This window comes from Rhinatrema bivittatum, chromosome 9, assembly GCF_901001135.1.
Source record: "Rhinatrema bivittatum chromosome 9, aRhiBiv1.1, whole genome shotgun sequence".
Lineage (NCBI taxonomy): Eukaryota > Metazoa > Chordata > Amphibia > Gymnophiona > Rhinatrematidae > Rhinatrema > Rhinatrema bivittatum.
The window spans coordinates 204,508,614-204,523,956 of NC_042623.1; the positions used below are offsets into that span (position 1 = coordinate 204,508,614).

A 15,343-nucleotide genomic window follows, 5' to 3' on the forward strand; every position below is an offset into this window, starting at 1 on the left:
CATTTTAAAGGGGCAAAGGGGTACCAGGAGTGGCAAGAGTGCTTTAACAGAGGTGCAAAGCAGCAGCGAGAGTGTCAAAAACACACCACAGCTTCAAAAGAGAGCACCGATAACAGCTGCATGAACCCTCGAAGGCAGCACGAAAGGCAAAGTGGCAAGACAAGTGGCATTAACATCCTACAGCACAATGAAAGGGGGAACGTAGCAAGCAGAAAGAGTGTCAGAAAAAACCACAAAGCGCCGATAAAGGGACAAAGCAGCAGAAAGACTAGCACAAATACACTGAGGAACCATGATAGTGGCACGAACACCACAAGGGGTAGAGTGAGTCGTCTGGTGTATGGCAGCAAGGCAGAGTAGCAGAAAGTTGATAGGGGCAAGACTGGCTGGCAGAGCTGAGGTAGTCAGGTCCCTGTGCTTTTGATAGGGGCAAGACAGGCTGGCCCCGGGGAGAGTTCCCTTTCCTTTGTGCAGGAAAGGGCTCCTTGAATGGGTTCGCCCCTAGAGTGGGGTGTTAACGTTGGTGTCTAGCGAGCTCTTGCTGGTCTTTTAAAATCTGGTGGACGTAGCAGATATACAAACGAGAATTTTGAAGGTCAAGGTGGAGGAGGTTCCATGTGAACAGTGGTTCACATGGAAAGGGCTCCCTGAAATGGGTTGGCCCCTAGAGTGGAGCCCGAGCTTTCAAGCGTAGCGAGGCGACGTGGAGGAGGTTTCCATGTGAACAGCAATTCAACATGGGTCAACGGGTGCTAAGAGATAGGCTGGCTACACCAGGGGAAAGTTCCCTTTTCTTTTGTGCAGGAAAGGGCTCCCTAGAAGGGGTTGGCCCCTAGAGTGTGGTGGTTCTGTTGGCGTCTAGTGAATACTCAGAAGCTATTAACTGTACTTATGCACTTTAGCTGATGACAAAGGAACTTGAAGAGCTCTCAGAAATAAGAAAACTGCTACTCAAGTCCAAATCTACAATATCAACCTATGTTGAGTTTGTACTTTATAATGCCTCTGTAAACTATGGGAACACAGAGGATGAACTAGAGTACAACTACCATCGGTTTTCTATAGTACTAGAAACATTAATGTTGGCACCTAAGAAACATCTAGGGAAAATGGCCATATTATGAAGGTCATGAAAACTGTTGAGCATATGAAAAATCCAAGCTGCAAGTTGGACAGACAGGCACAGCATTTGAGGTCAGGTCCTTGTAGGGACGTAAGGCCTGGACAGTGGATGGACAGGCACAGCGTTTCAGGTCAGGCCCTTGTAGGGACGTAAGGCCTGGACAGTGGATGGACAGGCACAGCGTTTCAGGTCAAGCCCCTGTAGGGATGTATGGCCTGGACAATGGACAGACTGGCACAGCATTTCAGGTCAGGCCCTTGTAGGGACGTAAGGCCTGGATGGACAGCCACAGCATTTGAGGTCAAGCCCTTGTAGGGACCTAAGACCTGGACGTACAGGCACAATGTTTGAGGTCAAGCCCTTGTAGGGACTTACATCCTGGATGGACAGGCACAGAGTTTGAGGTCAGGCCCTTGTAGAGATGTAAGGCCTGGATGGACAGGCACAGCATTTGAGGACAGGCCCTTCTAGGGACGTACGGCCTGGACAGTGGATAGACAGACACAGCGTTTGAGGTCAGGCCCTTGTAAATACCCAGAAGCTATAAACTGTACTTATGTACTTCAGCAGATGACAAAGGAACTTAAAGAGCTCTCAGAAATAACAAAACCGCTACTCAAGTCCAAATCTACAATATCAACCTATGTTGAGTTTGTACTCTATAATGCCTCTGTAAACTATGGGAACACAGAGGATGAACTAGACTGCAACTACCACAAGTTTTCTATAGTACTAGAATCATTAATGTTGGCACCTAAGAAAGATTTAGGGAAAATGGCCCATATTATGAAAACTATTGAGCATATGAAATATCCAAGCTGCAAGCTGGATGGACAGGCACAGCATTTGAGGTCAGGCCCTTGTAGGGACATATGGCCTAGAAGGACAGGCACATCTTTTGAGGTCAGGCCGTGGTAGGGACGTATGGTCTGGACGGACAGGCACAGCATTTGTGGTCAAGCCCTTGTAGGGAAAAAGGCCTGGACAGTGGATGGACAGGCACAGCATTTGAGGTCAAGCCTTTGTAGAGAAGAAAGGCCTGGACAGTGGATGGACAGGCACAGCATTTGAGATCAAGCCTTTGTAGAGAAGTAAGGCCTGGACGGACAGGCACAGCATTTGAGGTCAGGCCCTTGTAGGAACCTATGGCCTGGATGGACAGGCACAGCATTTGAGGTCAGGCCCTTGTAGGAACCTATGGCCTGGATGGACAGGCACAGCATTTGAGGTCATGCACTTGTAGGGACGTACGGCCAGGACAGTGGACAGAATGGCACAGCATTTCAGGTCAGGCCCTTGTAGGGACGTAAGGCCTGTACAGACAGACACAGCGTTTGAGGTCAAGCCCTTGTAGGGATGTAAGCACTGGACAGACAGGCACAGCATTTGAGGTTAGGCCCTTGTAGGGACGTAAGGCCTGTAAGGACAGGCACAGCATTTGAGGTCAGGCCCTTATAGGGATGTAAGGCCTGGACAGTGGATGGACAGGCACAGTGTTTGAGGTCAAGCCCTTGTAGGGAAGAAAGGCCTGGACAGTGGACAGACAGGCACAGCATTTGAGGTCAAGCCCTTATAGGGACATAAGGCCTGGACAGTAGATGGACAGGCACAGCATTTGAGGTCAAGCTCTTGTAGGGAAGAAAGGCCTGGACAGTGGACAGACAGGCACAGCATTTGAGGTCAAGCCCTTGTAGGGAAGTAAGGCCTGGATGGACAGGAACAGCGTTTGAGGTCTGGCCCTTGTAGGTACGTACGGCCTGGACAGTGGACAGAATGGCACAGTGTTTCAGGTCAGGCCCTTGTAGGGATGTAAGGCCTAACAGACAGGCACAGCATTTGAGGTCAGGCCCTTGTAGGGACATAAGGCCCGGATGGACAGACACAGCGTTTGAGGTCAGGCCCTTGTAGATCTGGACGGGCATTGGCTTTACGCTAAAGTGGAGGTCAATGCCAAAAGTTTTATTTTCTTTAACATTTAGCCCCAACATAGATGACCCAATGTTTTTCCAGAATATCTTTTCTCACTCTCTAGATGTTGGCACATCTCAATTAATAAATGGGGGAGACTTTAACATGCCATTAGACAAATTTCTTGATAGGAAATTGCAGGCCAAAATGTCTCAGCCCAGAGCTCACAAAGTCTTACTTGACTTAATAGGTTCTTCTGATCTTATTGACCTTTGGAGGCAACTGCACCTCACGGATAAGGACTATACCTTTTTTTCACATCCACGCTTTACATACTGCGGACTTGATTATTTTTTAACCTCATCTAAGTTGATTCCCCAGATTTTAGAAGCACATTTATTCTAATTTAATATATGATCATGTGGCTATTTCATTCACAATATTTCTTACCTTTCACAGGCAAGAGGATCATGTTTGGAGGTTCAGTCCATCTCTCTTAGAAGATCAGGATTTTCTTATATTCCTTAATACCAAAATTGCAGAATATTTTTCTCTTAATGTCACCCCAGAAGTCTCTACTTCCACACTATGGGCAGCTTTCAAAGCCACTATCAGAGGTGATATCATCAGCTATAATATTAAAAGTCATAAGAAACAATAAGCTGATCTTTCTAAATTGCAATCTGAAGTAGCTCAGTTGGAATAAGCTCATATTGCTGGCTCATCCACTGATACCTTATCAGCTTTTCAAAAAGCCCATTATGAATACAATGTTACTAAATCTTCAAGCTGGGAAGGCTCTTTTTTTGTACAAAAAGCCCATTATTATGCAGAGAATAACAAATGTGGGCATTTATTAGCTACCTTAAAAAAAAGAGAGAGGAAAACAAATCCATGCCAACAAGACCTCCTCAGGGAATTTATTGGTATCGACAGTGATATTTTACAATAATTTTGCAATTTTTATTAAGATCTATATAGCTCTGAAATGCCCTCCTCTTTTTCTGATACTCATAAGTTTTTTTTCTCAGCTGCAACACCTCACATTAACATCTGAACAATTATCCAGGCTGGAGCGCCCAATTTCCACTGCAGAAATTTCCATGGCCATCTCTACGTTGAAGACAGGGAAGGCTGCAGAACCAGATGGTTTCTCCATGGACTTTTATCAGGCTTTCAAATCTACATTAACACATTAATTGCATAAGTTTTTTGCTTTTCTGGCCTCCAGATACAGAGCCTCTTTTCAATGAAGCATGTGTGGTAGTTCTTCCAAAGCCAGGTAGAGACCCTCAAAGTGTTTCTAATTACTGGCCAATATCTCTACTCAACACCGATTATAAAATTTTCACCAAAATTTTAGCTACTCAATTGGCTTTATTAAACCAACTAATATCTAATAATACACACTTATTTTTGCATATATCCGGTGATAGCAATGTCTTTAGATGCTGAAAAGTTTTTTGATAGAGTATAATAGGAATATTTATTTGCTACTCTACAATGGTTTGGCTTTTGCTCTAATTTTATCTCATGGGTTAAATTATTCTATCATGCTCCTATTGCCTTCATATATTTAAATAGGATCTCCTCCCATTTTACGCTTTACCGTGGCATAAGGTAAGGCTGTCCACTATCCCTTTACTTTTCAACCTGGCTTTGGAACCTCTATTGCTTTCTATTTGACAGGATGATGCGGAGCAAGGTATCATGCATGGAACAGAGGTGTATAAATTGTCAGCATATGCTGATGAAGTTCTCCTCTTTATGGCTAACCCAAACTCCTCCTTGCCTTTTTTAAATTATTTCTATGTTTTCTTCTCTTTCTGGGTATCGGGTCAATTGGCATAAAACTGAAATATTGTCCCTAAATTTTCTAGGAGCATAAGAGTATTTAACAACTTATCCTTTTCAGAATCAATCACAGGAGATTAAATATTTAGGTATCCGGTTTTTTAGGGATATCCCTTGCACAATCTCCCACTGTGAAACTTCTCTTCTACAAATGTTGCAAGATGCCATTGGTCCCCTTTGCATTTAACCTGGTGGGGAAGACTGGATTCTATTAAAATGGTTTAGATCCGCGTCTGAATTTTGCATTATCCATGCTCCCTATTAATTTTTCTAGGCCTTTTATAAACAGGTAGATCATTTGCTCTCCCATTTTCTTTGGCCCAAAAAACCTCCTCCCATTTCATTAACCAAATTGAAAGTGGAGAGACACTCCAGCGGAGTTAATTTTCCAGATTTTTTCCAATATCACCAAGCACATATTTTGCAACAGGGTTATCACTGGCTTTCAAATTTGCTCTCCTTGAAAAATTTACACAGATGGGTTCGCTTTGAGTGTGATGTGGTGTCTCCCTTTCCTTTAGAATGCATTGTGGGGATGTGCTCGCCAAGGGTGATAAGAGACAACCCCATTATCTCCTCAAACTTATCAGCTTTTCATGAATATGACCATAATTTGTCATCTCCTGCTCCTCCTTGACATTTTTCTAAATTGCCTTCTGTGTGGTTTCATCCCTATTTAAAGATTGGTGGCCACAACCTGAAATAGAAAACATGGCAAAATTGTGGTATTTGGTACCTATCTACACTTATCCAGGGGAAATCTCTCTCTTCCTGTTCCGACATTGGGGCAATGAGTAAGATGCCTTAATCTCAGTTTTATTTATGCATGGCTTCAACTCAGAGGAGCCTCGTCCTCTGATTTCTGTTTTAATCTGCACCTCTCTGTCTTCCCTGCCCTATATACCTTTTATATTGAATATGGTCACAGGGCCATTTAGCTTCTTGAATATATAAAACCCTTAGGGGTACCTTATATAAGCCATCATTGGGTTTGCAGAAGTTGTGGAGCACTGAGTCGGAAACCTGTCTCACTGAAATTAACTGGAAGTCCTTCTGGGATCTTTCTATACATATTTCATTGTCTTCTAGCCTCACTCAGACCTCTTTTTTTGTGGCCCATAGGGCATTTTGGACTCCATGGAAATTATACAAGACAAGCTTGATAACCTCCTCCACTTATTGGTCGTGGTCTGCACCCAAAGCTTCCTTACTTCATATGTTATATTACTGCCCTTTGGTATCCGCTTTCTGGAATCGGGTTTGGAACATCATTTCTCAAATGTTGCATATCACTGCTCCACTAACTTATCGTATAATAATCCTTTGTGGTTCTGCTTTACCCTTTCAGCTTGTTTTCTCATAGCATAAGCTCCTTGACTTTTTGCTTGCTATTACTGTACATCTAATACTTTCCTTCTGGCAGCATAGTGAGTTGCTTAATGAGCATTTTTGGTGGAATTCTGTTTGCTTATATAGTAGATATGAAAAAACAGTCGCCATTAAATTCCATAGGTTAGCCTCATGGTCTCAGGTTTGGAAACCCCTTGATGATTACTTTGCACAGTTGAATCCACCTATCTGAACCCTTTCCCATTGGTATGTAACTTGTGCTAAAGTTTCCCTATGACTTAAATCTCTATAGCTTGCAGCTTTACCCATTATATTACAGTGGCAGTGGGATTTATGATTTGAACTTTTTAATATTTTGGTTTATTTATGTAATTGTATTTATTTTTTGGTTTGGCTGTGTCATAGGTGTACTATGTTATAGTATATATGATATACAATCCATTTTTTGTTTTTACCAATTTTTGGTATATTCTTCTTTGTACTAGAAATAATAAAAATTTCATGAACAAAAAAAAAAAGAACTAGAAAAGGTAAACCGAAGACCAACAAAAACAATAAAGGGGATGGAACAGTTTCTTTATGAAGAAAGGCTATAAGATTCTTAAATCTGGAGAAGAGATGACTGGGATATGAAGATATTTATAAAATAAGTGGAATGGACAAGTAAGCAGAAAACTTTTAGCATTCTAATCTATAAAATTGATTGCCCAGCACATTTGAGTTCAATTTTAACTTGCCGAGTTAAAATTTTACTGAGTTGCATGGTAACACCTCTTTAGTGCAAGTTTTATTGCACAGGCTGCTTAGTCTGGATATACCTTTGTAATTTGGGATGGTATGTGGGAATATCCATTTGAAAATTTACTCCCACACAGCTGCTGAAAAAAAATTACACATTTTACTACAGGCATACTTTTATCTGCATTAAAAAGAGGTATTCCTAAAGATGTTGTGTGGTTAGGAGGTGGAGAATACCTGCGCATGGCAAAGTTTCAGATCAGTTTGCATTTTCTGGCACGTAACATATATAGCAGGTGCAAGCATACACATTTTTTTTTTTTGTACCATGTAACTTTTTGCAAACTTTCAAAGGGGAACTACCTGGGTTATTTCTTTTTCAGAATTTGCTAGACGTTGCACGGTTACTTGCATATCTTGTTGCTAGGTGGCAAAATGAAACTCACCCCAATTTTACAATAACAAGCCCTTATTTTATAATATGCCAGTAAGAAATGAAGACCCTGATACAGAGGGCTGCATATGAAAAGCTGAAGTGAACCATGAGGTGTATTATAGCTTGGGCCAGCATAATCTGCTCCATTCTAGCCCAGGCTTGACTTGCTGGGGAAAGACCATGTAGGAGAAGAAAGGCACCTTCAAGATAGTTTCCACTGAGTATGGCAGTATAGGTAGGAAAAATATTGTGTAAAGCTGGAAAGAAAAGGAAGCTATGAGAAAGAGGGATCAGATGACACGTTCTACATAAAAAGAGATGACACTTGTCTACAGTCTGATCATATTCAACATATTTAGAAGAGCAATCACAAAAGAGACAGAAAACCTGATTACCGTACATAATGTTCTTTAAATTACGTTTAATTTTATTTTTTACAATTCTTGACACACTGCCAGCATTTCGGCACTTTAGGACTCCCGGCTTAGCATTTTCTTCAAGTTCAATCTATAAATTGCTAACAGTAGAAGTCTTAACATCAGATTCCTTAAAACAGATGACTAAGGGCCTGATTCATTAAGTTTTATCTCCCCATAGGCAGAGACTGGGACAAAAGTCTTAGTAAATCAGGTCTTAAGTCAGGACATCCAGTTGTAAGAGGGGACTCAACAACTTTTACAGTAGGTTACTGACACAAAATTCAAGTAGTTTTAAATAAGAATATAAAATTGTATTTAAAAAATATCTTGATCTTCAAATTTACCAGTGTTCTTAAAATAGGAATCTAATTTCCAGTATTTCATTAGTGCATCTTAATAACACATGCAGAAAAAATTCAGCCAATTGAAGAACTGCAATTTGTGGTATGCCAAAAAAAAAAAAAAGTTCACACACCTTTTATTTCCAAATTCCTCCCTCCAAACTCTTCATAAAGAGCCAACCATGGTCTGAAGCAACACCCTCCTGCTTCTGGCATGAGCACAACCCTCAACCTTCCTGGCTCACCCCTTCAGCTGGAGATCCTCTCAGAGGTGTCAAGAAATTCCAAGTCCTGATGTTCCCCCTATCCCAAGAACTAAAAGGAGATGAGGAATCCCAAGATTTCTCCTAATCCATCCAAAGTAGTGACAGGGCAGGTGGGAGTACAAACAATCCCCACTCACGCTCAGGCTGATGGATGCTCTCCATTTCTCCATGCAAATGGAGGAAAGGAAAGCATCAAGTCAGCTAATGTCATCCGCTGCCTTGACGTGTGCGAGGGAAGAATGAGAAGGAATTGCTTCTGTCGCACATCAGACTATAACTACATCAGATGGGCCAGTGGAAAAAGAGAGAATGGTGGTCTGGGGGGGGATCAAGGGCAATGTTCCCTGAAAATTTTGAAAGGCTATGTGCACAAAAATGTTCTTTTGCGCAACTTTATATGTTGAGTTCAAATTTGTGCACTACAAGCCAGTATAATACAAATATAATATTGGGATTGATTGTGCGCACTATGGGGCAGATTTTAAAAAAGTATGCCAGATTTTAAAAGATACGCGCATATCTTTTAAAATCCGGGGTCAGCGCGCGCAAGGCTGCACAAAATCGGCAGCCTGAGCGCGCTGAGCCACGCAGCCTGCCTCCGTTCCCTCCGAGGCTGCTCCGAAATTGGAGCGGCTTCGGAGGGAACTTTTTTTTTGTCCCCCCCCCACCTTTCCCTCCCTTCCCCTATCTAACCCACCCCCCAGCCCTAACTAAATCCCCCTCCCCTACCTTATTTCGTTGAGTTATGCCTGCCTCTGGCAGGCGTAACTTGCGCGTGTCGCCGGCTCCCTGCCCCGGCATAGGCCGCTGTGCAGGAGCACTCGGCCCCGCCCTCAGACCGCCGCCACACCTCCAGCCCCGCCCCGGACCACCACCATGCCCCCAGACATGCCCCCGAATGCCATGCCACCCCGACACGCCCCCAAGCAAAGCCCCGGGACGTATGCGCGTCCCGGGGCTTTGCACGCGCCGGCGCGCAGGGCTTTTAAAATCTACCCCTATATATTTATGACCTGTGTGCATGCACACATCTGCACAGCTTAGAGGGAACAGTGATCAGGGGGCTTGAAACCCTTCTCTCTTTTCATGGGGCGGTGGAAGTGAGTACAATGCCATTTGGAGGCCCTTGACACCTTTTGAAAGTCTGCAGCCATGGGAGGGAGGATGTCTAGAATGTTCTTGCCAGAGGAGGGCTGTGTTCATGATGGCAGATGGGATGGTGGTGAGGGAGAGGGTGTTACTTTGAGCCCCAAGCTGCCCCTTATGCAGAATTTCTTTTTTTTTGGGGGGGGAAGGTAGATCAGGCTGCTGTTATTGTGGTTGCTAACGCTGATGTATTATTGGTGACAGCAACACAGATGCATTCCCATAATGGTAAAACTGCATTTAATGCTGTAGTTATTAAAGGCTTAATGACCTTTAGTAAATAGCACATTAAAAGCATAACATGTTAAAATTGTCTGCTAACATACAGTTTTAGTGCATGTTAGTACAAAGGCCCCCTTGGTGAGCTAAAATAGTAAAGTCTGAATATACACATTTGTAAAAATAAAGGCACTATTTTTTCATAAACTTATCAGTCTCTGCTTTAACACAGAGTCTTGCACCTTTGCTTTGTGGTGGAATCTCCAAGAAGAGTAAGAACTTGACAACACATAATCTGTGTATGGCATCTCTATATAGACAATGTCTGTAGGGTTTAAGGATTTTTTTTCCTATGAAGTATAAGCAGCATTCTCATCTGGTAGGGGATATAAATCCATTTGATACCTTTTTTTCTATGTGCACTATAAACACTATGGTTACAAAATGCCAAATGCTATTAAAACCTCTTTGAACAGGAGTTTGCGCTTTCAATCAATAATTTATTTTTAACAAGTGAAAAAGATTTTGCTTTTCTGTTATTTTGTTGAATCGATACAGTGTACCCTACTCACAGTCACTGTCTCACGATAAAGTTCACTCAGCAAGTATTTACCTTTTTCTTTGTCAGCAGATACTGCCTATGACACATTTTCATTTTGTGACTTGTCGGATACAGTTCAGAGAAAATGTACACCAACTTGTATTTAGCTCAATGTAAAGTTGCTGCCTAGCCGAAGTATTTAAATGTCCCTTTCATGCCAGAGCACTGTTTTAACAATAAAACAGTAACACAGCTTAGCACCATCTTCTGGGAGAGGATCTATAAATAAAACATTTTTTTTTCTCTTATTTAAAAAAACAAACTATTCTTCAGGTTCGAAACTTGTGGAGTTTATGGATCGATGAAAGATACTGCAATGTATCTTGTTCCATTTGTGACAGGTAGTCCTTCATGCAAATGGGTGAGTCTTCCAGGGTGCATGAAGCTCCAGCCTTTCCTGGGAGAGTCGATGGAACAGTTGTACCTGTGAAATCGGCAGCCACCTCCCTGTATCACAACCAAAATACATATTTCAGCCAGTCTGATCAGCGTACCTTACAACAAACACCAGATATTCTGATGAACTGCTAGGAATTTGCATGCAAGATGGTTATTTATCCTGTTCCTCTTAATACAGGTTTATTTATAATGGAGGCCATCTGAAAACTATCCACTTTGGTACAACATCTGCGAGTACTTTATGCTCATGGATTTTGCACCAAATTTCAAAAGGAAACCGTGCACGTGCTTTCCCTTTGAAAATTGTCATGGGTACTTTTGCGCGTATTTTCCATAAAAATGCAACTCGTACAAAAAGTAACATGTGCCCTCTGGGGATAGGGAAATACCTACAGTACCTGAATGTAATCCACTCTGAAGTGCTGAAAAAAAGTACCAAAAGCGGAATATAAAAAATTTAAATAAATGGGTATATTTGGAAATACCATCTTCATGTTATTATCTGATTCCTGTTCAAAACATATCACTGGGAATGTCTCACCGTAAGAGGACAAAAGTACGCACATTGTGGAACTCTCACATGCACTTTTAACCGGATTGAGGGAGGGAAGTTTTCAGGAAATTTACCCATATAAAAGACTTTGAAAATTGCACTCCCCGATGGTGAAGCACTTTTCTTCCACATGGATCCCAATTTACTTTACAGTGGAGCAGAAGCACTCATGCAGCAGACTCAGAGGTGCATAGCTGGCATCATTTTTTTGGAACAGAAACTGCATAAAAGTTTCCTCATGGACAGAGAACAATGGGGGTTATTTTCTAAAGAGTTATCGCGTGCGTTAGGGCCCAACGCACACGATAAGACCATATTGCATGCGAAAAGGGCCTTTTCGCATATGATATAATGCAAATTAGGGGGAGGGGAGGGGCGGAGTTGGCAGAGTCTTCGCAGTAGCACACCGAATAGCTCCACCTTTCACGGTGGCACTATTCGGTGCGAAAAGCTGGCAGCCGGTGCACCGCCATAGTGCGAAGGCTGCAGGCTTTCGCAGGCCCGCCCCCCCTGTTTTCGCAAGATTCATCATTCTGCGAGGAATGATGAATCCTGGCCAATGTTAGTAGTATTACCCAATTACAGCAAAATAATTGAGGCAGCAGGAGGTGGAAGATCAATTTTCAAACTCACCATGGTGTTGCAGGCCCATGGGTACATTTGTACTCGTGAGCCTGTGTTAGGCTGCTTTCAAAAGGTTTTTCCTATAAATATATTATCACTGCACTGTGAATTTATACTGATTAGACTTGTAGCATTATTGAAGGTTGCTGATATGATGAAATATGCTGAAATGCTAACATGTAGGTCAAAAGTAAAAAAAATAAAATATGTTTAGTTTAAAGTTTCATTCCTGTCATCTGGACTGAATTTATGGCCAAGAGGGCAAAGAGTCCAACAGGATAAAGATCATACAAGAGACTAAATGCACAGTACAATCTATGGGGTAGATTTTCAAAGGGTTGCGCACGTAAGATACGCGTGCAACCCCCAAAAACCTATTCCTGCCTCCCCCTGCGCATGCTGAGCCTATCAGAGGCGCGTGCAAGCCCCGGGACGCGTGTAAGCTCGAGGCTTTGAATAAGAGGCGGGCCGGGGGTGGGGACATAGGCGTGGCAGCGGTCCGGGGGCGGGGCCGAATGCTCTGGCACAACGGCCTGTGCCAGGGCAGGGAGCCAGCGGCATGCGCAAGTTATGCCTGCTTTCCCCATTCCCGGTGGGAATGGGGAAAGCCAGCAGGGTTCCTGAGGGCTCGGCTCGCATGTTATAAAATCGGGCATGTTTTAAAATGTGCCCCAATGTAATCAAATTTGAAATAATGACTGGAAGGGGGACAATATTTAAATCTACAGCTCTAACACTAATGGCCGAATATTAAGAGGCCCGTGCATGCAAATACTGGTGGTTATGCACATGGTCGAGCCCTGTGTGTGCCGCTCACATTTTCTAAAGTGCCAGGCCATGTGCGTAACAACAGATACGTTTTGAAGTGCTGAGCCTAAAGAAAGGGCCAGATGGCAGGGGGCAGGACGGGACAGTGCCATTGTCCAGTGTCCCGGGTAAGCGTGTGCTGGCAGCTGGCCAGCATGTGGGGTTTACTTCTGCTCCTGAGGAGCAATAAGTATAAAAATAAAACAATTAGTGATAGGTAGTGTTAGTGAAGGGGTTGGGGAGGAGAGGGGAAGAGGGAGAAAGGATAGGGTTAAAGGTAGGGAAGTTGCATCCCAGTCCACTCCTTATTTGGAGCAGACTGGGAGGGAACTGGGGAAGGCCTTGTTGTGTTGGCGCACGTTTCTTTCTAATATTCCCCCATTGCATGTATTAGAGGAAACCTGCCCCCACATGCGCATGCAAATTTTAAAATCCAGGCACATATGTGCACAGGAATTGTGTTTTATAATATGCATGCTGAAGCGCACATGCTAAAAAATAATTGCATCCAAGACTGCACGCCGGGAACTGCGCGCACATAGACGCATGTGCAGACTTTTTAAAATTGACCCCTACATTTTCAAAAGGGAAACTTTAAAAAAAATGAGGAAAATAGAAAAAAACTGAAAGGTGCAACTGTAATGGTTAAAATTGTTCAACAGGTGTGGACATTGTTTAACAATACTATCTTAGATGCGCGGTCTAGATATATTCTATGCATTAAGAAAGGTGGAAAGAAGGCAAAATGATTACTAGCATGGTTAAAAGGTGAGGTGAAAGAAGCATTTTAGCCAAAAAAAATCCTTCAAAAATTGAAAAAAGAATCCATCTGAAGAAAATAGGAAAAAGCATGTCAAGTTAAGTGTAAATCATTGATAAGGCAGGCTAAGAGAGAATTTGAAATGGCCATAGAGGCAAAATCTCATAATAAAAACTTTAAAAAGTATATCCGAAGAAAGAAACCTGTGAGGGAATCAGTTGTACCCTTAGATACTGAGGGGTTAAAGGGGCTCTTAGGTCAGATAAAACCATTGCAGAAAGACTAAATGAATTATTTTCTTCTGGGTTTACTAATGAGGATATTGGGGAGATACCAGTTCCAGAGATGGTTTTCAAGAGTGATGATTCAGAAGAACTGAACCAAATCAATGTGAACCTGGAAGATGTAGTAGGCCAGATTAACAAGCTAGAGTAGCATAGCACCTAGACTGGAAGGTATGCATCCCAGGTTCTGAAGGAATTCAAAACTCAAATTTCAGATCTATTAGTTAAAATTTGTAATCTATCATTAAAATCATCCAAGGTGTTGCACATAGGGAAAAATAACCCATGCTGTAGTTACAAGATGTTAGGTTCCATATTTGGAGTTACCACCCAGAAAAAAGATCTAGGCATCTGTTGGATTTGTGGCATATTGTGAACCCTTGGTCGAAGTGGAGATGACTCCTCCCTCGGGAAGGAGCCCTGTGGGGAACCACTACGATTGGCTAGACTCTTAGTAAGCAGACACTGAGGAAAGAAAGCTTTATTATACTGATGTTGATGAGTTGAATCTTGCCCAAGGAACGGACAGTGCTGTAGTCCAGCGTTATCACAGTAAAGCTCAGACTCTGCAGTTGATGGTCTCACCCAGATGTAGCAAAGGTCCGGTAGTGTTCCGCAGTGCAGGATAGGCTGTGAACCTGAAGGGTGGAATAAGGAGAGCTGGAGCATAGTGATACTCACAGAGTAGCAGTGCTGATAACTTCCTTCAGTAGTTGAATGAAGAGAGGGACCCGAGGTCCGAGGTGCAGGAAAGCCTGAGCAGAATAGGCACTCGAGGATCGAGTCCCTAGAGTTCCTACGGCTTGCAGCTTTACCTAGAGGACCTAGAGTACCTAGAGTACCTGAAAGAAAGCAGACAGGACCCCCGAGGGGCGGTTGTCCTTAAGGTTAGGCAGATTAACTCAGGAGGGTGAGTAGAAGTGAGAGGCCCCCGAGGAGCAGGTACCCAGGGCTTCCGTAGGTGCGAGATACCCCAGAGGGTTGTGAGGAATCCAAGCGAGCAGCTTAGAAGTGGTCAGAGTAGCAAAACCGAAGTCCTTGCTAACTCGTTGTATTGGAGCGGAGCGGAGGTTTAAATACTCAGAGGTACTGACATCATGGGGTGGGGCCACCCCCGAGGTTCCCACCATGACATATTAAAAAACATAGGCAGCATGTGCGTGCATGCCCTAGGAGGCCTCAGGAAGAAGCATGGCAGACAGGGACGCCCATGCTTGCTCGGAGAAGCCGAGGGTTTTGGCAAACAGCAGCGGAGGCAGCCATCCTTCCAAGCGAGGAGGAAAAGGGTAAAAGAGAGGTGAGGCAGAGCGGTCACAGCTGCCTGCAACCGATGGACGCAGGAGTACCCCCCTTCAGGTCCTCTTCCTGATGGTCTTGGTTTTCGAGGGTGTGCGAGATGAAATTGACGTACCATGTCTTTGTCCATGATGTTGGCCAAAGGCTCCCATGAGTTTTCTTCTGGTCCTTAATCCTCCCAGGAGATGAGGTATTCCCACGTCTTGCCTCTCTTACAGA

General features: G+C 43.3%; 1 protein-coding gene across 2 annotated transcripts in view; it reads right to left on the reverse strand.

The window, feature by feature from the left end:
- Positions 1 to 9,710: 9,710 nt before the first annotated feature.
- Positions 9,711 to 15,343, reverse strand: part of PLOD2 (procollagen-lysine,2-oxoglutarate 5-dioxygenase 2) — a 244,211-nt gene continuing 238,578 nt past the window's right edge. For both annotated transcript variants that reach the window (XM_029615873.1, XM_029615874.1), the window contains one exon: positions 9,711 to 10,848. In XM_029615873.1, coding sequence (XP_029471733.1) covers positions 10,693 to 10,848 — 156 coding nt within the window. In that variant the 3' untranslated portion in view covers positions 9,711 to 10,692. The remainder of the gene's footprint in view (positions 10,849 to 15,343) is intronic.